Source organism: Simochromis diagramma, unplaced genomic scaffold, assembly GCF_900408965.1.
Source record: "Simochromis diagramma unplaced genomic scaffold, fSimDia1.1 OVJJ01000477.1, whole genome shotgun sequence".
Classification (NCBI taxonomy): Eukaryota; Metazoa; Chordata; class Actinopteri; order Cichliformes; family Cichlidae; genus Simochromis; species Simochromis diagramma.
In genome coordinates, this window is record NW_024387300.1 from 602,013 (window position 1) to 629,450 (window position 27,438).

The 27,438-nt window shown below is 41.4% G+C and overlaps 1 protein-coding gene across 4 annotated transcripts in view; it reads right to left on the reverse strand.

Moving 5' to 3' along the window:
• Positions 1-24,653, reverse strand: part of adcyap1r1b (adenylate cyclase activating polypeptide 1b (pituitary) receptor type I) — a 39,844-nt gene extending 15,191 nt beyond the window's left edge. Inside the window, exons 1-3 of one of the 4 annotated variants that reach the window (XM_040004077.1) lie at positions 24,306-24,653; positions 21,983-22,051; positions 2,939-3,078 (exon numbers count right to left, since the gene is read on the reverse strand). Coding sequence is in view for 3 of the 4 variants with exons in the window: in XM_040004076.1 (XP_039860010.1) it covers positions 2,939-2,995 (57 nt within the window). In the remaining variant the exon portion in view is untranslated. The remainder of the gene's footprint in view (positions 1-2,938; positions 3,079-21,982; positions 22,052-24,305) is intronic. The other 3 variants (XM_040004076.1, XM_040004074.1, XM_040004078.1) reach the window with 3 other exon arrangements.
• Positions 24,654-27,438: the final 2,785 nt, after the last annotated feature.

Sequence of the window (27,438 nt, forward strand, 5' to 3'; positions counted from 1 at the left end):
TCTGACTACACTTGATCGTGGGTTTTTATTCTTATTTCAGTGTATTGTTATGTGAATCTTACAACAGCTCAGAATGAAGTTGAACTAGTTTACAGGTTTTTCCCATCAAAAAACTAAATAATTGGGGGAAAAAGGGATAAATAGGGATTTGTTTTAAATCCCTATTTTACAGATTACTTATTTTATTTATTTTAAATTAACCAAAGAGATTTTTATTCTTTATTAAATAATTATTAAATATTATTTATTTATTAAATACACCTAAATACCTCCCTCACATTTTCTCAGTTTAGACATTTTTCATACGTTTTCTGTGTGCTATTGTGAATAAAATATGGGTTTATAAGTTTTGCAAATTCATTTTATTCAGTTTTTACTTTCACTTTACACGGAATTGCAACTTTTTGGGAATTGGGGTTGTCATCCAGGGAGTGTCTCCATTCTTTTACCAGCTCCAGCAGAAAAACACGTTGACAAGGAGAGATTTCTTTGAAGGTCAGACACTTTCTAAAGACTCATCTTAATAATTATGAAACAAGAGCTAGCTTATAATTTAAACCTGTGTTTGAGAGACTGCATTTTGAAAAGGCATGTAATATTATTAATGATGTTAATAATGATAATAATTTATTAATGATGCATTAAGAACAGAGACAAGTAAACATGAATTGTCTCAGGAAGGATTGTGAATGAATTGGGAGTTGGGAATGGATTTGTATTGTGTTAATGCTAGGCGCTGTCTGTATTCTTCTCTGGCGGAAAAAGGACATGTCAACCTTTAAATCCTGTATTTGTATTCCATATGTCCTTAGTGCCAGATGAAGGGTTTTGAACAGACTTGGCAACCATTGCTCTGTCTTCTGTTATACAGAACAAGATGCTAAATAAATTTCCTCGTCTTTGGTTAGCGCTGGTTTGTGTGGGCATATGCAGCATCGTTCACTGACTGACTTGTACAACTGAAGCACTATATTCAATCTAAAAGTTTTCACTTGCATTGTACATGTTTCTTAATAAAATATTTGAAACAGACTGATATTAAACTGAGCTTAGCAGTAGCTATCATTGCAAAACATACACACTAGCAAAACAATCAAGTCATAAGACAACGGTTACTGAAGATTGCAAATGTATGATTTAGAATTAAAGGAAAGGGGACCATAAATAAAGTTGGTATATCTGGCAAGAGAGTTATTACAGTTATGATAGTTTTAACAGACAAATTGAAATATATATTATTTAAAAGCATATATATGTTAGCAAAACAACCTTGGCCTGTACATTATTATATAATTCTAACAGTACCAATAACATAACACTGGTTTATGTTTACAAAGTTGCAAAGTTTAGTTTGAAAGAACTTCAAATAACTTTAAACACATACTTGGTAATTTTGTAACAATTGTAAATTATTTTGGATATCCACACAAGGTAGTAGCTTTATCATGATACAGGATACAAGGCCTGTTGAGTCTGTGTTTTGTCCCATCATCCTCCCCTCACCACCAACTAGTTCTGGCAGATGACTGGCCCTCCATGACCCCGGTCCTGTTAAAAGTGTGTTTTTCCTTCCCACTGTTGCCAAGTGCTCACATATACCCAGTGCTGGGAAGGTTACTTTTAAAATGTATTCCAGTACAGATTACAGAATACATGCCCCAAAATGTATTTTGTAACGTGTTCTCAATGAGAGTAACGTATTCTGAATACTTTGGATTACTTAATATATTACCATGCTTTTTACAACTACATGAATGTACTATTGCTGTGTGATTTATTGCTTTTACTGAAGGTTTTTCGTCAGAGCAATGCCAACTAGATTTTTAAATCTTAATATAAAATGACTAACAGGGTGGACATTAGGTAAGGCTGCACTTTTTTCAGTGATCTCGTATAGAAAACTATTCCGCTCGTATATAAAACAGGTCCGCGGCTCCGAACCGTAAAGGCATAAAACCGTAAAGGGACCTCTGGCTAATACTTCAGGTTCTGTGTCGGGCTCATAGCCAAAAACTAGCTTTACTTTGTCTGGGTCAATTTTGCTAGTGAGAGACAGAGAGAGGCGTCTAAAGGCTCCAACGGAACTTATTGTTTCAGAGGAAAACAGGAACACAGTGTACAGTTGAGTCTTAAAAGCTTTCTTACAGCTGGGCTCGTCAGGCACTGGTTTTGGCTGCAGTGGTTATTATTATATTTACATGCTTCCAGCTCCGGTTTCTGCTCGGTGACAGCTTGTACTTTTCCACTCTCCTTTTTCTCTCTCCCTCGCTCACAGACACATAACAGGTATGGCAGTCCATTCTCCCTGCAGCATGGACTACTAGCACGACTAAAGACTGTAAGCTCTCCATTCATTTCCCTTCCTTCAAACACCTGTGAATTCAAACACCATTCATTTTGTGTGTATGTGGGTATGAGTGATTACATACATGGTGACGATTTGTAAATATTAACTACTCTCTTCTGTGTCCCTTGCCTTCCACTACTCTTTATCCCCCCCCTCCATTTCATCCTTAATTGTTACTTTCTGCTCAAAGAAAAAAGCTATTCTGTCAGTTTCTCTGTCACCTCAGCCCAGATGATGATACATCTGCTGTAACTACCGCAGAAGACAGGAGAGGCCATTCTTTCCTCACACAGTTAACAGGCTGGAATAATGCTGAACAATCCATGAATAAATGATGAGGATGCATCTTTATCCATTATTCCTGTCACATGCTGATCAATGAATTATTGATGCAGATACTCCATATGGTTATTCTAAGTAAATTAGTGTACAAGTGTGTGAAAATCAATCTAATATGCAAACACTGCTGAAGTGAATCTCCACCTGTTGCAAACAGAATGTTTCAGAAGCACTTTGACATGAGCAGTTAGCCTTGCTGCACACGTTTTCATAAACCCATTTATAAGACATGAGTAAAGAAATAACACTTACCGAGGGCATAAGGAAGAGTAGGGTGAGGGTCAGTGAATTGATCTTTGCACCAGACATTTTTTACTTCTTAGGAGTTTCCTCTACACAAAAAGCTCTTCTTGCAGCACTAAACGTGATGGGATGTCACCTCACCTTGGGATCTGAAAATCACAAGTGTGGATAAGTATGAAACAGCATGTCTACATTACATCTCATTAGTTATAGACAGACACTTAGCATAGTTTTATATGATTGCTTTCAATAGAACATTGCTTTGATGAGTGGTAGAAAGACCTTTCTAAAACCTCTGAATAAAACTGAGATCTGCTAACTGTAAAGACCACACCCTAAGACATCATTTTCACCTACATGAAAAAAGCCACTGACCTCATGCCTCGAGGCACTGTCCACTGGTAGAGAGAATTAGCATGAGAACAGAAAAAAAACTGACAAATGGACCTAATCCATACCAGCAAAAGACCCCACACAAAGTGAAAGACCCAAAGGATACCCTTAATGCAGGAGTCAAGGGTTTAGGTTTTTGCTTTTAAATAAATCCTCGATATTTGGACTTGTTTTAGTGTTAAGTCCCATTATGGCCTGTATTTGTATAGCGCTTTACTAGTCCCTAAGGACCCCAAAGCGCTTTACACAACCAGTCATCGACCCATTCACACACACATTCACACACTGGTGATGGCAAGCTACATTGTAGCCACAGCCACCCTGGGGCGCACTGACAGAGGTGAGGCTGCTGAACACTGGCGCCACCGGGCCCTCTGACCCTCTGACCATTATGTTTTACAACCATTATGTTTTACAAAGGCAGTATTGCATGTGCACAATGCACTGTGAGTCGAGGAATTAAAGTGATTTCACTTCACTGCACATTTCTAATGTGTATGCCAAGAATAAAGGAAATATAGAGTTTATGGCTGTGACCAGTCCCCGGCCTCCTTCCTTCCACTTAGCATGCAGCCTCAGAGAGCTGGACTTGGGGTGAAACCCTCCATGCATGGTCAGGAGCTTTCTTGTCTTGATGTCAGCGGCTTCTATCTCCTCCTTTGGCCAACCTATTATCCCAGCAGGGTACCTGATAATGGGCAGGGCCTAAGTGTTTATAGCCCGGATCTTGTTCTTGCCATAAAGCTGACTCCTCAGGACTTGCCTGACCCTCTGCAGGTACTTGGTGGTTGCACCTTTCCTAGCTGCCTCTTCATTGTTCCCATTTGCCTGTGGGATCCCATGGTACTTGTAACCAATGTTCCCTCTAATTTTTCATGTGTCTGAGCGAAAACACAAACTCCCTGAGCGGTCTCTTGAACCACTGTGAGCAACAGCAGATGTGTGCACGCCAGCATCGAATCTATCCAAGTTACATGGTTTATTAAAATAATCAAATTACAGCATTTACATTTATGTTAGACTACTTTTAATTAACTGCTTTAGCCCACTTACAATGAAAATTAAAAACAAATCTTGTTCATGACCTGTGTAGTATGTTAACACTATTGGAAGTAAAAATAACTTGAACTCCAATTTTGAAAACACAACTTTCTTGTTTTTTTTCTTTTTTCTTTTATAAAGCTCTGACTTGTATTATGAGTCTGTGGTCTGGCAGAGAGTCCTGTAACTCTTTGTCTGCAAAATACAGTATATAATGACCAATGTTGGGCAGTTAATTATATAGTCACTTCTTCAAAAAAGTAATTGAGTTTTGCAGTTATTTACCTGTTTACCTAAAAATGCTGCCAATGCAGTTTTTTAAATAAACATTTCAAAATATTTACAGAACAATCAGCTGTTCTGCATCATCTGATGCCACACAAATTATTTGTGCCACTAAAAAAAATAATTTCTGTCCACTATGAGATAAAGATGAACAGCAGCCTGATACCTGCAGGCCTGACAACAGGAGATGTATCACTCCTGTAACAACTGTAACACTCAGCAGTCGCCTCATTGTTCTGACACACACAACAAAACTATTGACTACATTACACACTAACTACACAAGATTTGCGCTAAATGTCGCAAATCTCTCACATCTCAAAACACCGCCGTCACTCCTAAAACTCTTCCTGTCCTAAACAACTAAATGCCATGTTGCCATATCATTTTTTGATTGGTCCACATGATACATTTTTCCACCAATAGGAAAGGCTGGGGGAGTTGGGAGGGGGGCTGTTTTTGCTCACAGGCGGAGAGTGCTTTTGAGCGTTTTCCTTATAAAACGCCGTTTTTACTGTTTCTTCCCACAGTAAATATAAACAATGATAGGAAAAAACCAAGCATTGCATATATATTTTTTTATCATAACTCCAGTTTTACGTGGCCTATTAAAAACTGGTATAAAGTCCACACTCTCTTTATTTAGGCCTCCAACTTTCCCTCATCCAACGCCTGCAACTAGTCCAGAATGCCGCAGCACGCCTTTTAAGCGGCACCAGAAGACATGACCATGTCACACCCACCCTCGCCAACCTTCATTGGCTCCCTGTATGGTTTTTAAAATCCTTTTATACACTTTTAAAATTTTAAATAACCTGGCACCCAGCTACTTAATCGACCTCCTTGCCCTATACATCCCCACGAGAGCACTCAGATCCTCTAACCAGGGGCTCTTAATGCAACCAATGTCTTGACGGAAGAGTAGGGGGATCGTGCTTTTGCTTTTACCGCACCAAAACTCTGGAACAGCTTGCCGATTGATGTCCGTGCGTCGGAATCCATCCAATCCTTTAAATCACGTTTTAAAGCCCACCTGTTTAAGCTTGCCTTCCTAACAACTTAGTTTTTAACTTTTCCCCGGTCCATGCTTGTTTCCACGTCACCATCTTAAAACTGTATTTTCTTTTGCTGATAACTCTATTTTCCTGCTCCTTTACTGCTGTAACCCCACAAATGCGCCTTGTCTGTGAAGCACTTTGATGTACCTGGGTCTTTTAAATGTGCTATAGAAATAAAATTGAAACTGAAACTGAAACTTTTTTCCATCAACTGTCCTGCTCACATCTCCAATGGTTGTACACGTTGTCATTAATGTGGCTTCACTCCACATCAGCCACGCCGCTTTGCTAGCTAAAACACCGGTGCCGGCACATAAGAACGCTGTCATAACCTGTCAACGACTTTGATTAGGTGCGTATATAAGAATGTGAATCGCATCACTGAGGCGGTTCAGGCCTATGCAGAACAGCAGTGGGGTCAGAGCATCTCCTTGGTAGATTCCACACTTGATGGTGATTTGTGCTATGGGCTTGAAGTTGGCCTCTAGTGTTTTATGGCACATCCCCATTGAGTTCCTGATTAAGGCTCTTAGGGTCCTGTTGATCTTGTATAGTTCTAGGCATTCCAGGATCCAGGTGTGGGGCATTGAGTCATAGGCCTTCTTGTAATCAATCCAGGGATTGCACAGGTTGGTCAGCCTAGTCTTGCAATCTCATTAGTTACTTATAATGATAAAAATCTTTTGCCCATCACAGTTTGTGTGTGTGTGCAACATTAAAAAGGTAAATCTTGTAACATTACACCATGTTCTGAATTTGTAAAAAGTAATGAACACTTATATTTGAGCAGCAGTAGTTGGGAAAGGAATTATTATTGCAGTTGTGCCACATGTCATATTAAACCGGCATTTTAAAATGAGACTGCAAGGCGAGGGTGCTTCACATAGTTCCTGTTGCCTGGACTCCTCCCTACTCGTGTCTCTTGAGAGTAAGATATAAGTCATAAAGATGAGAACTGAAGATGTGGGAAATGAGAAAGGGGGTATGTTTTTACAGCTTTATTGTTGTTAAGAAAGCCCAAAAGACCCACAGCTGTGTCACTGCGTTCTCAAACAAAGCTCTCAGATAAATTCTCTCAGTTGGTGAAGAGTCGTATTCATCAAACAGACCGTTTCTTCTCTTAGAAGAAATAAAGTATCATTCAGTAAATTTTCTTCCTTACCTTACACTGAGGATCAATTTGAAAATGTTGAACATAATACACTTATCTTGCTGTAGGGACAAAACCTGCTTGAACCACATGATATCTTTAGTCTCACTGCATTGCAACACAAAGAGCAATAGCGCTCTATATATTTTGATATATATATATTTTTTCAATTTGAAAGAAATTATCTCTACAGTACGTCAAATGTTGTTAATGTGGGATTTAAATTGCTGAGTCAGGGTTTCACTCATCCATATTCAGCACAGTTTTGTCAGTCAGTTCTATTTTCAGATTTATTATCATTGAGAAGAACTCTTGTATCGTGAATGCTGTGCAGAAGAGACTCAGTCTGCCAGCACAGCTTAAGTGATGGACGTTTTCATTCCAAGTACTGGAGACCAAGCAAGAGACATTACAGTGGACTGTACGGTAGGTCTTCATTAAAGACATACAGGGAGTGCAGAATTATTAGGCAAGTTGTATTTTTGAGGAATAATTTTATTATTGAACAACAACCATGTTCTCAATGAACCCAAAAAACTCATTAATATCAAAGCTGAATGTTTTTGGAAGTAGTTTTTAGTTTGTTTTTAGTTTTAGCTATTTTAGGGGGATATCTGTGTGTGCAGGTGACTATTACTGTGCATAATTATTAGGCAACTTAACAAAAAACAAATATATACCCATTTCAATTATTTATTTTTACCTGTGAAACCAACATCTCCACATTCACAAATATACATTTCTGACATTCAAAAACAAAACAAAAACAAATCAGCGACCAATATAGCCACCTTTCTTTGCAAGGACACTCTCAAAAGCCTGCCATCCATGGATTCTGTCAGTGTTTTGATCTGTTCACCATCAACATTGCGTGCAGCAGCAACCACAGCCTCCCACACACTGTTCAGAGAGGTGTACTGTTTTCCCTCCTTGTAAATCTCACATTTGATGATGGACCACAGGTTCTCAATGGGGTTCAGATCAGGTGAACAAGGTGGCCATGTCATTAGTTTTTCTTCTTTCATACCCTTTCTTGCCAGCCACGCTGTGGAGTACTTGGACGCGTGTGATGGAGCATTGTCCTGCATGGAAATCATGTTTTTCTTGAAGGATGCAAACTTCTTCCTGTACCACTGCTTGAAGAAGGTGTCTTCCAGAAACTGGCAGTAGGACTGGGAGTTGAGCTTGACTCCATCCTCAACCCAAAAAGGCCCCACAAGCTCATCTTTGATGATACCAGCCCAAACCAGTACTCCACCTCCACCTTGCTGGCGTCTGAGTCGGACTGGAGCTCTCTGCCCTTTACCAATCCAGCCACGGGCCCATCCATCTGGCCCATCAAGACTCACTCTCATTTCATCAGTCCATAAAACCTTAGAAAAATCAGTCTTGAGATATTTCTTGGCCCAGTCTTGACGTTTCAGCTTGTGTGTCTTGTTCAGTGGTGGTCGTCTTTCAGCCTTTCTTACCTTGGCCATGTCTCTGAGTATTGCACACCTTGTGCTTTTGGGTACTCCAGTGATGTTGCAGCTCTCAAATATGGCCAAACTGGTGGCAAGTGGCATCTTGGCAGCTGCACGCTTGACTTTTCTCAGTTCATGGGCAGTTATTTTGCGCCTTGGTTTTTCCACACGCTTCTTGCGACCCTGTTGACTATTTTGAATGAAACGCTTGATTGTTCGATGATCACGCTTCGAAAGCTTTGCAATTTTGAGACTGCTGCATCCCTCTGCAAGATATCTCACTATTTTTGACTTTTCTGAGCCTGTCAAGTCCTTCTTTTGACCCATTTTGCCAAAGGAAAGGACGTTGCCTAATAATTATGCACACCTGATATAGGGTGTTGATGTCATTAGACCACACCCCTTCTCATTACAGAGATGCACATCACCTAATATGCTTAATTGGTAGTAGGCTTTCGAGCCTATACAGCTTGGAGTAAGACAACATGCATGATCAATCAAATCAAATCAAATCACTTTTATTGTCACATCACATGTGCAGGTACATTGGTACAGCACATGTGAGTGAAATTCTTGTGTGCGAGCTTCACAAGCAACAGAGTTGTGCAAAATACAATAATGTAAACATGAAGAGGATGATGTGGACAAAATACTCATTTGCCTAATAATTCTGCACTCCCTGTAGTTTAAAAATCTTGAATCTGAAGCTCACAAGCAGAAAATTAATTATTAACACAAATAACGCAATGTTTTGAGAAAAAAACACCGAACATCCTTTCATCTGTGCTGAAGGAGAGAACATAAATATGTTCAGAATATTTGTTTTGAGTTCATAGGGAAATGCAGTTTGCAAACCAAGAAAAGAATATTATTTCCCCTACAGCATCAGTTGTGAACCATTACAAAGTCACTGTCTTGCTATCAAAGGACTGAGTATTCAAACTGTACATGAACCAGCAGGTCAGGTTGTGTCCGTGTAAAGAGCTCTTGTGTATGCATGTGTGAGCCCTCATGGATGCACCGTGACGCAGCAGGCTTAGAGGGCTTGCATGAACAAAGCCAAGTATCAGGACTGGGCCTGGGGCATCATCCCACAGGGAGAACTTGGCAGCTTGGCATTCCTACTCTACCAAAGCCCTGCCAGCGCAAGCTCCTCCTTCTGCTGTTGTCAAGAGCAACCGCTGAGAGAGCTGCTGAGTTTGGATCTAAAGTGGACCACGTGGCCCTGGGACCTCTTTCTGCTCCTTCTTGAGCTCCACTGTAAATAGTGCCCCTTAAGTTTTCTAATGTGCTTCTATTTATCTCTTAGACAATAAACACCAAAAAACGTAGTAGAAACAGCAGAATCATTAAAGCCTAAAATCAGTCGGTTTTTAAGTCCTGCTGTTAGACCACAGCCACACAAACACTACCTTCACTTGCAGTTTAAAGTAAGAAGGACACACACACATCAGACAAGACTCAACATGAATGGGAGTTGCTTCATTGCCAAAGCCACCTCAATCACTTCTAATGCTCTTCCTTAGAAAAGCTTTCATGGTAAGTGCTAAAGCACAATCTCCCATGAATTCATTTATTTTACACAACACCATGCATCACAGCATTGATGATATATTACCAAGGTGTAGAGAAAAAAAACAAAAAACAAAACAAAAACCTAACACTTCAGTTTCATTTCCATGACACTGGATTGTTTAGGAAAGCACCTACAATCTTTCTTTTTTTAAAGAACACTTTCCTTTACGGTCCCATCAGTTTAGAAAAACCTTTGTAGATAAAGTAACTCAAGTTCAGCTGAAATTCATTATACTGGAGACTTGATAGGTCTGTCTCTCAGACTGCATACAGTCTGAACACACCTTGTGAACATATTGTATGCCCCGCCAATGCAGTCCATGAAACCAGAAACTAAAACTCAGTGGGAAAAAGCCAACATTTACAGCATCTCAAATCTCCTCCTATCTCCATGTGTGTGGCTATTTAGGGAGATTTTGTAAACAGCAAACACACTGCACATTAAAAATGTTTGTGATTTGATACGTAACATTGAACCTAAATCATGCTTCAGTTTCAGTGAATGAGAGATAGAGTAAATATTTAGATTGCTGCCAGTGTAACCATACTCCAGTACTCCAACTAGGCACCCGGAACTGTCAACACCTCCCACTCTGAACTGCCTGAGGCCAGCTCCATCGAGTGCAGTTGATACGCTCGTCTTGGTCTTTCTTTTCAGTTGATTTGAAATTAAACACCAGGAAAGCAGTGTTTTATCACGTCTGCTGATTTATTAGTTGCGGTTTCATGAATGAGTTTTTGCTTTATTCATGTACGCATGGAAATTGTCTAAGTGTGGCAACAACAGGCCCCACTCTGTGCAGCAAAGGTTTTCCTCCACAGTCAGGAGGAGTATAGACATGAGCGCTGGTACACCATCAGCATGTTGTGTTTCCGACGCTGCTTCGAACCTCTGACATCATAAACCGTAGTTTAAGAAATGAAACTGATTATTATTATCATTATTATTATTATTATTGAGATATGCAGGAAATTCTGGTGCCATCTTGACTTACAAGACTCCAGATATGACCTACATTTCACCTCAGTACTGGAACAACGGTGGGCGTGTTCCCTATTAAAGCCTTCTGTCAGCAGCATCTCTGGTCTATATTTTTTTGTTTATTTGTTTTAAGTCATACTGTCCTATCAATCACAAAGGACATCAAACACACTCAGGAACTTGCTTCCACACTTGCTACTCCAACGTTTCTTACACTTGGAGTTGTATTAAGTCACATCCTAGTATAATTGTAGATATGTTGATTTATTTGTGGCTTGCATAAATGAGCTCAACAGTATAAAAACATAAATACAAATATAAAAATAGCAAAAATGATTTCTGCATATTGAGTTCCTCATTTATTCCTTTATGAATGGTTAAAATCCTATTTAAGCGCAGAGCTGTTGCAGCACCTCCTTGCCTCATACAGCAACAACTCCATTCATTTAGATAACCCCCACCCCCTCTTTCCCACAAATAGAGTGACCCATAGAAGAACAGACCTACAGTTTCTCAGTACAAACATGATCATGCGTGGGAGGAAGGAGTGTTTTTGCTTCTTCCCATCAGAGAGCAATGACTGTACTGTTGAACAGAATCAACCCGTAGTTCAAAAATGGTTAATGGCAACATTTCTGCTTGAATATGTCTAAAATAAATGCTGACAAGTTAGTCTGTAATAATGGCGTTAATAATGGAGACACAAATTTCACAAATCTCCAGGCCAGAAAAGAATAGCCAGACTTCTTCAAAATGATAGAAAGGCAACATTTGACACAGATGGGCTACAGCAATAGAAGTCCATACTGGGTTTCCCCTTCCATTACCTAAAAGCAAAATACATGGGTTGACTAAAACTGGACAATAAAAGATTGGAAACATCTTCCCTTGCATAAAATACATGAAATCATGGATCCATCCTGCCTAATAATGTGGGGTATTTTTTCTAGGGACGTTCTAGGGCTCCTTAGTACAAACTGAGTACTACCCAAGTACTGTTGATATCCATTTCCATCCCTTTATGACCACAGTGTACTCATCTCCTGGTCAGTACATTGCCATAGTCATATACTGTAGTTACATATGTACTGTGTTTGTATATATGTAACTGTGAGTATATATGATCAATCAACATGGCTGTGGCCAACCACACATTTCCAGTCTACAAAAACACCTAAAGACCATCTGGAACCATTTTCAATGGTGTGGTCAATAATCACAAATACATAAGTAGCGTAGTTGGAAAGGACAGCTATAAGTTCATGACAGAATGTTTATAATGTTTCACCTAAAAGTTACAAAGTGATTCACAGAAACAAAATAAATTAAAAACTTTGAATAAGAGCAAAGGAAAACAGAAATCTGAAAAGCAGTAGAAGCAGACAGCATTAATATTCATTCTTGAACTCTTGGATCTAAATGTTTGCAAGATGATTACTGGAAAACATTTTAACTCTGTGATTAACGATCAAATTAATTTGATTTACAATATTTCCACACAGTGCAACTGTGGTAGCAGCTGAAGCAGAAAGCCAGGGGCAAAGGAGCAAAGGAGCAATAGCTGCGATTAATGAAGGGAGACATACTGCTGTCCAATACCCAACAGAAGAAACAAGAATTGAAAGCAGTAATTCATTGTGAAGTTATCTATAGAAACTCTCCTGATAGAAATTTGTGTCTATATAGCACCAAAAGTGATCAACTCACAAACATTTGTTTAAATAATAACCAAACTGGTCCTACTTAAAAACAAACATATTGTTACCCATGAACACACATAAAATGAGAATGTATGAGTGTGTGTGGGTGTATGCCTGTAAGCTCAGCAGCTGCTCAGAATTCTCCTCCCCAAGCTGTAATCAGTGTCCTAATGAGTCTCAGCGGCTTTCATGTTGAACAGTGTCAGCCTGGATGTGTGTAATGTTTGATGCTTCGTCTAAAGAGCACATACCTAATTAAAAAAAGCACACACTTATGCACACAGAGGCACAGTCACTCTCTAAACTAAACATACACACAATGTGGAGACTGCGGTCTGTACTTTGAATAAACATTCGTGTAAAGTTTCACCCAAGAGACTGAGAATAAGCAAAGAAGGGATGGAGAAAGTAAGAGGGGAGCAGGCTGGCGAAAAAGAGCTGCATTATGAATATGTGGGTGCTGAGAAAAACTATTCACTCGGGAGTATGAATTGGTTCGCTCCAGCATAAGGAAAAGGAGAAGCAAGGATATCCTAATGATCACTCACCTGTAACACTGCTGCGGTGCCAAGAGACACTTTCTCAGTGATGAGATGTATCATTAGAAGGAAAAGAGACAGGGAGGAAAAAGCAGGATTGCAAAAAGCGTGAGCCTCCTTTGATTTTAGTTAGAGCAGTCTAGCCCCCCAGGATGTGTTCTGGTCAAGCTTTGACAGCTGTTGTAGCCGGGAGAAGAGGCATGCACTGGCTTATCCCCCTCTACTCACTGAGAGAACCTCAAACCAAAACTATTCTTCTCTTTCTATCTCTAATCAAGGAGGTGCTTACTCCTCTTTTCAGAAAAATGAAATGTTCTTTTTGTGCTTCAAGATGAATTATCTCATGTGTTAATCCACCACCGGACTGTCTAATTCCCACTGAATATCTCACTAAGTCACTCAAGTCTCTGGCTCTATATTTAGCCCAAGGAATTATGGGAGGAATTAATATACACAGACATGACTTAGTCTTCATTATTTTGGAGATAGAGAGAGAGGTTCACGCATTACAGAGAGAGGGATGGAGAGTGGGAGACAAAGAAGAAAAGACAGTATGAAAACTGGCCTGGTTTCTCGCTCCTATTATGTCCCATTTTTCCCACAATTCTGTTGGGAATTATGCAGTCACAAGGCCGAGGCAATGGCTTTTTAAAGCGCAAAAGAAAGTAACAGTTTAAATAACATTAAAACATCCTCAAAATGCACCATAGCTAGGAGTCATTAAACAGCCAGATTCTCTGTGAGTGTTACTGACTGTATTGCCAATTTTCATGGCTACAAAAACCTGGCTGTAGGCAGGTGTGTTTTAGGAGCCAGTACATTACATTACTTTCAAATTACAATATTGTGAACACAATGAGACAGAGAGACAGCTATTTACCTTGCATTTGATTGGTTCCTGTGTGGCATAATTCATAACAGGCATAATATTGTGACAGAATGCCTAATATTGAAGTTGATTTCTGCCAAAACAACCCTGAAGGAGAGCTGTGGTATCTGGCATCAAGATGTTAGCAACACATCCTTTAAACCTTGTAATTTGCAAGATGGGGCCTCTATGAATTGGACTTGTTTGTCCAGTACATCCCACAGATGCTTGGTTGGATTGAGATCGACTGGATTGAAGATCAGGTCAATAAATCCAACAATTTGTTCCTCAAATCACTCATGAATGATTTTTGCTATGGTAGGAGCATTATCCTGTTGAAAGAGGCCACAGCCATCAGGGAATACTGTTTCCATGAAAGGCCGTAATGGTCTGCAGCTATGCTGAGGTAGGTGGTGCATGTCAAAGTAACATCCACAAGGTATATACAAGGTTTTTCAGGAGAAAACCTTGGTTCGCAGCAGATGGCCGTCCCTCCTGAGCCTGGTTCTGCTGATCATTTCTTGTTGTTAAAAGGAAGTTTTTGTCACAGCATTTTCTGTTTCTTATGTTTTGGTGTTTTTCTGTATTATGATTTATGTCTGATTCTTTAGCTATCCTGTTTTGATGAGTATTATAAATCAATGTTTCAGTTTGGTTCTGGTCATGAGTTTAGTTTGATGTTAATTCTTCTTTAAGTCTCTGTCGTCCCTGGGTTCCATGTGTTATATTCTTTCAGTCTGCCTCTCAGCAGTAGCGGTTTTTGATACGGGCGACACAGGCGGTTGCCTGGGGTGGCATCATGGTGGGAGGCGGCATCACGGGCATCGGCTAAAAAAAAATAAATAAAAAAATAGCTCATTCTCATGCTGCCCCGACGTCATGCCAGCGCATAGTAGGAATGTCATAGGCACCGATCGGTTTTCTATCTCCCATTTGCTGGGAGTAAGGGCGCCCTCCGTTTGCGAGGTGCGCCTGCTGCTTGCGGCACAGGGAGGAGAGGGCGGGGCGGCGGGGGATTCTCTGGCTGGCTAGAGCAGCATCTAATAACCAACTTGCAAAATAAAAAAAAAATAAAAAAAAGAAATCATGCAGACTTATAATTTGCACCGATGTTTTTTCAAAATTCTATATGCGAAAAGTGAGCACGAGAGCCCTCGGTGCGCCTGCTCGCTGCTGGAGTCAAAGTAAACTTTATTGTCATCTCCGCTACATACAGTCCAGTATATAGAGAGAAGAGACGACGAGGCTCCAGTTACAGCAGTGCAAGTAAACAAACAATAAATATAAGAAGAGTAAGAAAATAAATATACACTTTAGGACTCGAGGTAAAGGGAACAATTTAAAATTTATAATTTACAGTTTGATGATTTAAAGTCTCACACACAACCCGTCAAAAGTGGAGGAGGGACAGCTGCTTCCAAATAGAGCACATTTCATTCATAATGTTGTAAATCCAAGCCCATTATGTATTCATGATTTGAATCCTGGGTTGTGTGAAATCCCAGAAATAAACCCTACACAAAGTGAATCTGGGAACTAAGGTGTAGGTCTATTATGTAAAACGAGCAAAAGATGCAGGTAAGCAGATGTGTCATTGGATAATGGCAGGTCATCCTGAACCAATCAGAATCAGAATAATTTATTAATCCCTAAGGACATTATGCGGGTTACAGTTGCTCCAAGAAGAAATGGTAAAAATAGTAACAGTAACAGACTAAACTCCAAACAATACATTATGTTACAGATTTTAATATTAATTAGTCAATTGTTGATTTGTCCTGTTCTCATTGTATGATGAATTATGATGGCTGTTTGGTAGCCGTTTGCATACAATGCACACTCTCTCTCTCTTCATATATGTGTGTGTGTGTGTGTGTGTGGGGGGGGGGGGAGTGTTCGCCCAGGGCGCCAAACAGGCTAGGACTGCCACTGCCTCTCAGTTTCAAGTCTTTGTGATTTGTTTTGTGTTTTCTATTTTATTTTGATAGTCCCAGTCTGATGTCAGTGTGTTCAGTTTTACTTCTCCCCTGTCTCGTTAGTCTAATTTCTCCCAGCTGTGTCTCCCTCCTGTTTCCCATTCCCTGGTTACTCCCCAGTGTATATAAGCCCTGTGTTTTCCTTTGCTCTCTGTCGTGTCGTTAATGTCTGCTCACCCTCAGGTTTTGCTGTGTGTTCCAGTACCTGTTTTGCCTGCCTGTTAGTTTATTTTCCCTCAGTATAGTTAGTCTTCTGTTCAGTCTGCAACCCGCAATGTTAGGTTTTGTATTGTTGATTGTCATTTATGCTTAGAAATATCTACTTATATATGCTTAGAGTTTTATAATTAGTTTTAGATTGGTAGAGGTTTGATCCTTAATAGTCTGCAAACTTTGTGTGCATTAGAGAGCACTCTAGGAGCACGAGAGAGGTCGTACCTTGTCTTATTGTTTTATGGTAGGATTAACGTAGCTACATCTGTTCTAGTCTAAGTGCTTTTTGTTTAGATGAACTGCTGGACTTCCTCACCGTGTTATCTAGGGTGAACCATCTAGGGTGAGGGGGAGACTACCCTCTTCCTGACCAAGGATGCTTGCTTTTGTGCTTTCATGTTATATGACCCTTTGAACAGCAGTACCCCACACACACACACACACACACACACACACACACACACACACACACACACACACACACACACACACACACACACACACACAGGCAAGGTACTCTTTGTGTGTATGTAGACATCATATGTTAATGACCCTATGCATATTCATGTAACCACAATAAAAGGAGTGCTATGGGGAACCTGGCTGAGAGTCTGACGGGGGTCAAGTGGTGGAACGACACTTGGCTCCAGGCAGGTCTCCCTCATGCATGAGTAACATGAAGAACTTTGCCTACTTCGTGTCTTGCTTGCTGTGTAATTATATTGCCTTCAACGTTCCAGCGAATAGGTTCAAGCTACAAACCTATCACGCAATAAAGCTGTTTATTTTGAGTTCAACTTTTCCTCAGTGAGTCCTGCATTCTGGGTCCTTCCTCCCTGCCTGCCTGCACACAGCCATGACAGTTTTTCCTTCCCACTGTCGCCAAAGTCCTTGTAGGGCTATATGATTGTTGGGGTTTTCTCTGTTCTCTTTTATTATTTTAGGGTCTTTTCCTCTTAAATTCTCAAAGCACCTTGGAGCAACTGTTGTGGATATTTGGCACTATATTAAAAAACTGAATTGAATTGAACTGAAGCATCACACTGCCTCCACTGGCCATAGTGCATCCTAGTGCCAGGTTTTCAACAGAAGAGCAGCACACACCCTCTCTGCCATCACAAAGATGACAGAGAGGGTGTGTGCTGGCCTAGTGGCGCAGGTCACTTTCTTCCATTGCTCCGTGGAACAGTTCTGACAGTCAGGCCCATTGTTGGTGCTTTTGGCAGTGGACAAGGGTCACCATGGGCTCCTTTACTGGTCTGCAGCCATGCAGCCCCACACGTAACAAACTGGTAAGTACTGTATATTCTGACAGCTTTCTATCAGAACCAGCATGAATTTTTTAAGCAATTTCAGCTACAGTAGCTCGTCTGTTGAATCAGACCACATGGCCCTGCCTTCATTACCCATGTGGATCAATGAGCCTTGGCCATCCATGAGCCTGATGCTGGTCAAAGACTGTTCACCAGTCAAAAGATCGCAGTGATATTTGCACCTCTAGCAACTTGCATTTTCTGGTATGGGTCTGTTCACTGTACACACCGCCTCACGATTCCACATCCATACTGGGAATGCTGGAGACATGGAGTGGAGCAGCAAAAGCCCAGCTCAGAGTAAACAGTGACACCAGATACAATATTTAGCCCTTTAAAGCCAAGTGTATCATATTTAATACATGTGTGTTGTGAGTTTTTCAGACTTCTACATCATCAGCGTGACTTTTTTTACCCTCAAAAAATGATATAAATTGCATGACACATTTTAATGACTAAATTGCAAAAACAGAAAAATCTAAAATCATATATGTAGATTAAAATTTGTGTATATATATATATATATATATATATATATATATATATATATATATATATATATATATATATATAAAACACCCAGCACGCCCCTGCGGGCGGTTTATCCTTCAAGCTCGGGTCCTCTACCAGAGGCCTGGGAGCTTGAGGGTCCTGCGCAGTATCTTGGCTGTTCCCAGGACTGCGCTCTTCTGGACAGGGATCTCCGATGTTATTCCCGGGATCTGCTGGAGCCACTCGCCTAGCTTGGGAGTCACCGCACCTAGTGCTCCGATTACCACGGGGACCACCGTTACCTTCACCCTCCACATCCTCTCGAGCTCTTCTCTGAGCCCTTGGTATTTCTCCAGCTTCTCGTGTTCCTTCTTCCTGATATTGCTGTCATTCGGAACCGCTACATCGATCACTACGGCCGTCTTCTTCCGTTTGTCTACCACCACTATGTCCAGTTGGTTAGCCACCACCATTTTGTCCGTCTGTATCTGGAAGTCCCACAGGATCTTAGCTCGGTCATTCTCCACCACCCTTGGGGGCGTCTCCCATTTTGACCTCGGGACTTCCAGGTTATACTCGGCACAGATGTTCCTGTACACTATGCCGGCCACTTGGTTATGGCGTTCCATGTATGCCTTGCCTGCTAGCATCTTGCACCCTGCTGTTATGTGCTGGATTGTCTCTGGGGCATCTTTACACAGCCTGCATATAAAAGGTCTTGCCTGGTGTGATAGACCCCAGCCTCTATGGATCTTGTACTCAGAGCTTGTTCTTGTGCTGCCATGATTAGTGCCTCTGTGCTGTCTTTCAGTCCAGCTTTGTCCAGCCACTGGTAGGATTTCTGGATATCAGCCACCCCCTCTATCTGCCGGTGGTACATACCGTGCAGGGGCCTGTCCTTCCATGATGGTTCCTCGTCTCCCTCCTCTTTCTTGGGTTTCTGCTGCCTGAGGTATTCACTGAGCACTCGGTCAGTTGGGGCCATCTCTTGGATGTTCGTTGTCTCATCCTGGACTGTGGTGCTGACACTCACCAGTCCCCGGCCCCCTTCCTTCCGCTTAGCGTACAGCCTCAGGGTGCTGGACTTGGGGTGAAACCCTCCATGCATGGTAAGGAGCTTTCTTGTCTTTATGTCAGTGGCTTCTATCTCCTCCTTTGGCCAGCCTATTACCCCAGCAGGGTACCTGATCACGGGCAGGGCGTACGTGTTGATTGCCCGGATCTTGTTCTTACCATTCAGCTGACTCCTCAGGACTTGCCTGACCCTCTGCAGGTACTTGGTGGTTGCAGCTTTTCTAGCGGCCTCTTCATGGTTCCCATTTGCCTGCGGGATCCCCAGGTACTTGTAACTGTCCTCTATGTCTGCAATGTTGCCTTCTGGTAGTTCAATCCCCTCAGTTCTGACTACCTTCCCTCTCTTTGTTACCATCCGACTACACTTCTCCAGTCCAAACGACATTCCAATGTCATTGCTGTATAGCCTGGTAGTGTGGATCAGTGAATCGATGTCTCGTTCACTCTTGGCATACAGCTTGATGTCATCCATGTACAGGAGGTGGCTGACAACTGCTCCGTTCCGTAGTCGGTATCCGTAGCCAGTCTTGTTAATGATCTCACTGAGGGGGTTCAGGCCTATGCAGAACAGCAGTGGGGACAGAGCATCTCCTTGGTAGATCCCGCACTTGATGGTGACTTGTGCTATGGGCTTGGAGTTGGCCTCTAGTGTTGTACGCCACATCCCCATTGAGTTCCTGATGAAGGCTCTTAGGGTCCCATTGATCTTGTACAATTCTAGGCATTCCAGTATCCAGCTGTGGGGCATTGAGTCATAGGCCTTCTTGTAATCAATCCAGGCAGTGCACAGGTTGGTCAGTCTGGTCTTGCAGTCTCGGCTGACTGTTCTGTCTACCAGTAGCTGGTGTTTTGCGCCTCTGGTATTCTTGCCAATTCCTTTCTGTGTCCCGCTCATGTATTGACCCATGTGCCTGTTCATCTTAGCCAATATGATGCCTGACAGGAGCTTCCATGTAGTACTGAGGCAGGTTATTGGTCGGTAGTTGGAGGGGACCGGTCCCTTCTTGGGGTCCTTGGGGATCAGGACCGTCCGACCTTCGGTTAGCCATTCCGGGTGTCTCTCGTTAACTAGCAGCTGGTTCATTTGTGCTGCCAGACGCTCGTGGAGTGCAGTCAGCTTCTTTAGCCAGTAGGCGTGAACCATGTCGGGCCCTGGTGCTGTCCAACTCTTCATACTTCAACTTCAACTCTTCTACATCCCTTTCTTGGATATCTGCCACTGTGATGGTTACTGGACCCTGTTCAGGGAGGTCGCTGTGGTCTGCCCTCAGATCCACTAGCCACTGAGCATTGCCGTTATGGGTTGCGTCCTTCTCCCATATGCTCTTCCAGTATTGCTCCGTCTCCAGCCTTGGTGGTGCTGTTCTCTTATTGGTCCCTTGCCACTGAGCGTACACCTTTGCTGGTTCTGTGGAGAACAGCTGGTTTATTCTCCTGCTTTCTATCTCTCTGGTGTACCTCCTCAAGCGGCTGGCCAAGGCTGTGAGTCTTTGCTTGGCAGTTTCCAAGGCCTCAGGTATGGACAGCTTGCTGTATTTCTTATGCACCTTCTTTGTCGCACCTTTCTGCAACTCCGTTAGTTGGCTAACCTCCCTCCGTGCTACTTTGATCTTGCCCTCTAGCCTCCTTCTCCATGGAGGGTACTGCCCCTTGTGGCTGTTCAACTTGTAGCCAAGCATCTCACTGATGCCGTATTGTAGATCAGCTTGTTAGTGTCGGTAATCGTGGTTGTAGGTATTGTCCGTAGTGCTGCATTAACATCATCTAGCAGACCTTCTGAGGTCTGCTAGATGTATATATATGTATGTAGATATATATATATATATATATATATATATATATATATATATATATATATATACACACACACATTGTCTAAAGTTTCAACAAACACTGTATTATCAACAAATTAAAGATTTCTGGCAGTTATTTCATTGGTTCCGGTTTTAAAAGGTTAGGCACAGAAAGAGAGATGGGGTGGTGAGTTGCAGATTTGCAGCGACTGGGGACATACAGCTAACGCCCTATGTGAAACAGACAATTGGATGTGTAAAAGAAAATCAGCTGATCTCCTGTAATAGTGGCTGAGCTTTGTGGCCTGCCTGGAATAATGCTATGCTCAACATATTGTATTGAAATAGTAACATTACTTCAGTGTCATTTACAGTTACAGGTTCCTGGAGCATTAACAAACTTGAATTGAATTGAACTGCAAAGCACATGTGTCGTTTTGGGACCTGGAAAGATCACCTCCCAATATTTAGAGCAACCCCTGCATACCAAAAATAAAAACACAAAAGAATCTCATTGAATACAACCACTACATTTTTTGTGATGACTGTAACTGCAGTTATATAACCATGGAAGAGCCATATCTTGTACATATCTCAATGTACAATACTCAATACCTGCTGTTATTAACACACAACCACTGCACTATAAAACATTTTTTCTGCTGCTGTAACAATGTGAATTTCCCAACTTTTGGACTAATAAAGTTTATTTTATCTTGGAAAGTTGTAGATTTCTGTTTTTGGAGTTTATAGCCCAAGTGTTGTGGCTAGAGATGTACATGAGTCCTAAGAATGATCAAAAAAATCCCCCAAAATAGTAACCACAGTCAAAACTGAGAGGTTTATAAATTCATTGATGAAGACATTCAGGCACATTCAGGCAGGTCACTTCCCCAAACAAATCAGCCTGATATTAGACAGAAGTGCCAATTTGTTACACTCATGTCTAAAACCAGGCAAACACAAAAGAGGACAGAAAGGTAAATCAGGCTTTTATGTATCTGTATTCTGCAGGGAGAACATCCAATGAGGGAAATTAACAATTAATATTTAAAAGTGATCAAGAATGCCAGGAAACCTCACTGTATAATATTTTTCTTCCTGTGATTAATTATTTTGATAGAGTGTATATACATACCACTGTCTTTACTGAGTCTAGTGTCAGTTGTGCCCTTGCATTCCTTATGATTTGGTGGGTTGGCCATCACTGACAACACATAGAAAACAAAAAGACGATAGTGGATAAACTTTCAGTGTACCTTTCTCTGTCACAGTTCCAGTTATCAGCTACACGCCTTTAAACAGTTACACCAAGGGTTTTGACAGGTCTAGGTAAAACACTATTTTCTTACTTTGCACCTTGGACTTGAAATAACTTGCAAAACTTTTAATATGATGTTTCTAACAACAACAAATATCATGATCTAGATCTTGAAATTTATATTACATTTTAAAATATTTTGTGTATGTATGGCTGCTACCATAACCAGGTCTTCATTGTGAAAGGCCTTTAATTTCAACAGCATATCCTAGTTACATTTTTAAAAAATTGATTTTCTTTTAGATAAATTAAACCACAATGCAGAAAAAAATAAGTCTCCAATACTCGAAATTTATTGGGGAGAATTGCCAGAACCCTTACTCAATGTGTCCCCTAAATGCAGACCCCCAAGCCTCCCCCATTCTTCATAATCTGTTTAAAGTGACATCAACAATTACCGTCCAGAATGATATGTACTAATATGAAGAACTCTGCTGGCAGCTCCATGTTTGGTCAAATTTATAAAGTTCAAATGTAAAATTTTGTGGATTTTGTGTGCATTAAATGATGCACATCACATCCAGAAAGCTCCTATTTGATTGGATGGTGTAGCCATTAAAATGTGCTCTCTTTGCCATTCAGTTCAACCATCGTATACCATTAATTGCAGACATGGATGTGGCGAGTATTTCAAAACTAACATTACTTTTTATTGTGTTCAACCTTTTGCATGGGAACTGGATTGCCTCAATACAACTATAAATGGCACTCGCTCATGCATGACACTGGGTGTGTTACAAGGCTGCCTTGCTGAGACTGGGCCTAATGCCTAATATCTTCTCCTCCTCCTGCCTGACTTTTTCTTCTCTTTCCTCTGCTGATCAGGCCAGTCAACACAACAAGGCTAATTGGGTCATTTAAATGTCAGCATCACTGAGATCTAAAGGACAGAAAAGCTCTCTGGTCCTACTTGTGCTGTTACACTCTAAATGTCTCCTCACTTTCCAGCACGAGGTATTATGGGAATGTTTGTTACTCTTAGGTCAAGCAAATCTAAACAGGATTCTGTGGTTTCTCTGATATGCTGAGCTGTATGTGACCTGTAAATTTAAACAAATTAGAACTGCATACACACTTTTTCTTTGGGATAAACCAACTCAGATATTTAAACAGTTCTCACCCATGTTCAGATGGAAAAACAGAGCATTACTTATCGCATTTGTGGCGAGTCTTATGAATGATGCTGCGGCTGAGCATTCCGAGATGTAAATAAATAACTCAACAGCATTTTATAATGTCATCGGAACAGAGGGACGCAGACTTGCACGCACACATATTTCCCCCCAACATTAAGAAACACAAGTGCTGAGAGGAAACACATCTTCTGCCATCATTCAGACACAACAGACGTGTAGATGTAGGCGGCTGGGACTGAATAGCTTTTTCAGTGTAGCTTTAACCCTCCCAAACCAGCCAGGCAAAGAAAGAAGAGAAGCCGCAATTGTTATTCAGCGACAGCAGGCTGCATTACAAGGTCACACACAGCATTTACCCAAAGGCCTGGATTTCAGACAGACAGAAACACACACACACACACACACACATATGCATATGCATATGCATGTGTGCGTGTGTGTATATATATATATATTTGTATGTGTGTGTGTGTGTGTGTGTGTGTGTGTGTGTGTGTGTGTGTGTGTGCCAAATTATGGAATAGATGATAATATTAATCTTATCTTTGAGTAATTGAACTGAATACTCTAATAACAGAGGAAGGACTGGATAACACAGAAGGGCTCTTTTATCCATAAAAGAGCTCATGCATATTATTCTGATTTTAAATATATATAAATATATTCTGATTTTAAGAATTACTTAATCAGAATATATTAAAGACTCCTCATGTTCACAGACGAATATATAGACAATGCGCTATTTTGTACATAGGTGCTTTTCTGCTCCAATATCCTGTCTTTCTGTTTTCTCATATTCATTGCTTAGTGATGGTCCTTCTCCTTTGCAGTGTGCAAACTGCGCGCTGCCGGCAGCCACTGATAGGAAGCAACCTCCTCACTGAGATCATCCGACACATGCCGCAAGATCCCGGCACGCTCACTTCCATTCTCCTCCCTTTACATGCAGGTTTAACCACTTAAAATGCGGCTTAAAACTTGCGAATTCCCCCCGCAAATCTTACCATTTTATCAATTTGCTCCAAATAGAACTCCTGCGCCGCGGCCCCTTCGCGCACACCACAGGAGACAAATCAAGCCTGGCGGAGCTGTAAAGGTACAAGATTCCCCGGTGGCTCCAGGCGATGCAACTTCCAGCCGGTGTGCAGTTTGGGTTTGTTGCAGAATTACCGCTTGGAAGAATGCGGTAATTTTGCTTTAAGATTAAGGAATGAAACGAGGTTTCCCGTGCCGTGCGTGGAGATTGTTCGGTTATTAAGTGCTGATATGTCGCTTGGCCCAAGGACTGCTGCCTGCTCGTCTCGTCTTCCACATAAGAATGCGCCGCGCATTTCAACTAGTCCACTCGCTATCAACCCCCCCTTCCCTCTCTCTCTCACTCTCTCTTATCCATGCACAAACACTCTCACACATGCGCGCAAGGAAGCTGAAATCCAATTCTACATGATGGATGTGAATAAACGGGGTGTGTTAAATTATCTAGTCTCATCTGATTCTACACAGAGACACAGAGATGTGGTGGAACATGAAGAAAGTGTGTGTGTGTGTGTGTGTGTGTGTGTGTGTGTGTGTGTGTGTGTGTGTGTGTGTGTTATTCCTGAGGCATCAGAACGGGTCAAAGAGCTCAAACAAAAGAGATCAGAACCCCGGACAGCGACCGTGATCATTTTAATATAAATGTATCAAAGTGTGATGCAGGTGAGCAGCTGTGCTAATAAAAGTCCATTTACAAATCTGCACGTTATAAAATGTCTGGAGGAAATTATCTTGGAAAGTCTATCCTCTTAATTTTTTGAGAAATTGTCATATAATCTGTAAGATGATTTTAGACACTGTGTGTTAGTACACTATGTGTAGCTGCTCAAGACATTTTATATTATATGTAACTGGCTGCCTTTCCTGCAACAGGCTAATTATGTCTCCCATTCCAAGATTATAAGGTGTGTTTACTGGGAGGAGGTGGTGTGGCATTACGATAGTCATTTGATGAACACTGGCAAAGACAATGGCAGTAGCTTTTAATGGCTTCTCCCATTTTTTGTGTGTTTCTCAGTTTGCCTCATCAGCTTTTTCTTGGCACCTCTTTCAGTTTGATTCCTGTTTTAATTGAAGACCTGTTCTTCATATAATTTTCTCTGTTTTTATTTCCCTCTTTTGTTCTTTTCCCACCCTCGTCAGTGTCTGACTGGCATTCTCTGTGCCTTATTACCCTGTTAATCCTCTCTGATACTGATTGTGCACTGCACACTCTGTGAAGGTGATTTACCTGTTTTGCATTTTATTTAGATACAACTCCACACATATAGATGAGTATGCTGTGGTTATTTCAGAAGGACCCCCTCAATTATAAACAGAATTAACATGTCTTTTTTGTATGTTTGTTGACCTTTCCCACATTGGGTTATGTATTGGCTGTGTGAGCTGGTAATTCTGAACCCAAAAGGACAGAAGGCACGAGTTGAACTCAAAATGAGCATTTAATGCTGATAGTCCAAAATGTTACAGCAAACATGGAACTGAGTAAGTGAATCAAAAACACAAAGAAAAGCCACGAGATACAGATTTGTTGGGGACGTCAGAGTGGGAAGATATAAAGCTGGGGTTCACAAAGACATAAAGGACGAAGGAAAAATAAACAGAGAGAGACAGAGAGAATATATACACTCTCATTATAACAAGGAGAGATAGGCTCGAAAAATGAGACATAATGAGACGGAGGAAGCAAATTCCACACAAGACACACACCTCTGAGGCCTCAGTGTCTAAAGAATGGTTGCTGCAACAGATGATGATTGCAAAACCTCCTCTCTTAGGCCAATATTTAAAGAGGATCTTTCTGTTTTGTTTTGTTTTTTTAATTTATTGGTGGCAGGGTGTGGTTTTGCCTCAGCTAAAGGGGAGGGGTGGAACAGAGGAACAGGGGGCATTGCTAGGAGACAAAGGAAGGCACAGCTTCCAGCTATTGTCTAATTACTTCTATTCATGTAGTAGTGCACCAGAACTGAGGTGTGCAACATCCACTTGGACTGGCAGCCAGGGAAGCTGCAACAACGGATAACACTGAGTGAACTGTGCATTGTCTAAAAAAATCATTAAAGATAGTGTGTAATGTAATAAATAAAAGTATAACAAAAGTGTTGTGTCTGACTGTCTGTGTTAGGGAACCCACACTGACACAAAAATACTGCACTGGTGCCCAACACAGCCTATAACAGCCATTGCAAGCACTGACACAGATGGTGGCAGAGCTGTCCACAATGCACCAGAAACAGATGACTGGAGGCAGCTGGAGGCACGGTACTGCAGGCCTAGGTCGAGCAGCACATCCAGGAAATGGAAAACCTTGGACCTTGCCTAGGCCCACCACTCTGCTTCACCTGGTTACCTTAATCAAGAAGCTGGAGATAGGTGATATACATTCTTGGAGAATGGCAAGGCATGGCTGGCCATCTCTGCTCTAATCCATCTCAAAGTTGTTCTATTGGCTTGAGGTCAGGACTCTGTGCAGGCCAGTCAAGTTCTTCCACACCAAACTCACTTACCCAGGTCTTTATGGGCCATGCTTTGTCCACTGGTGGGCAGTCATGTTGGAAAAGGAAGACCCCTCCCCAAACTTTTCACATACAGTTGGAAGCATGAAATCGTCCAAAATGTTTTGGTACAGTGAAAAATTATGTTTCTTTTACTGAAACTAAGAAACTACGATCTAAATGTTGGAGAGCTGTGAGCTTCTACGAGATGTTATCAATTTTGCGTTCAAAGAGCATAGTCTGAGTACTCACGACCGCTCTGAGCTTCTCCAAGATGTTATCTGTGCTGCATTAGATGAGCACATTTTGAGTATGCACTGTTCTTTTGCTAATCTCAAGGCTACAGGAAGTTTGGAGGTATCTGGCAATGAACTCTGCAGAAAGTTCTTGACCTCTGTGTACTATGCACCTCAGCATTGCTGACCCTGCTCTGTGATTATAGGTGGCCTACCACTTCATGGCTGCTTTGCTGTCGTTCCCAATTGCTTCCACTTTGTTACTGTAACACAATTGTGTTACAGACATAATACAACACACACACACACACACACACACACATACACATATACACACAAGCAGAGCCTGTGTTTGCAGGGAAGTGATGGAT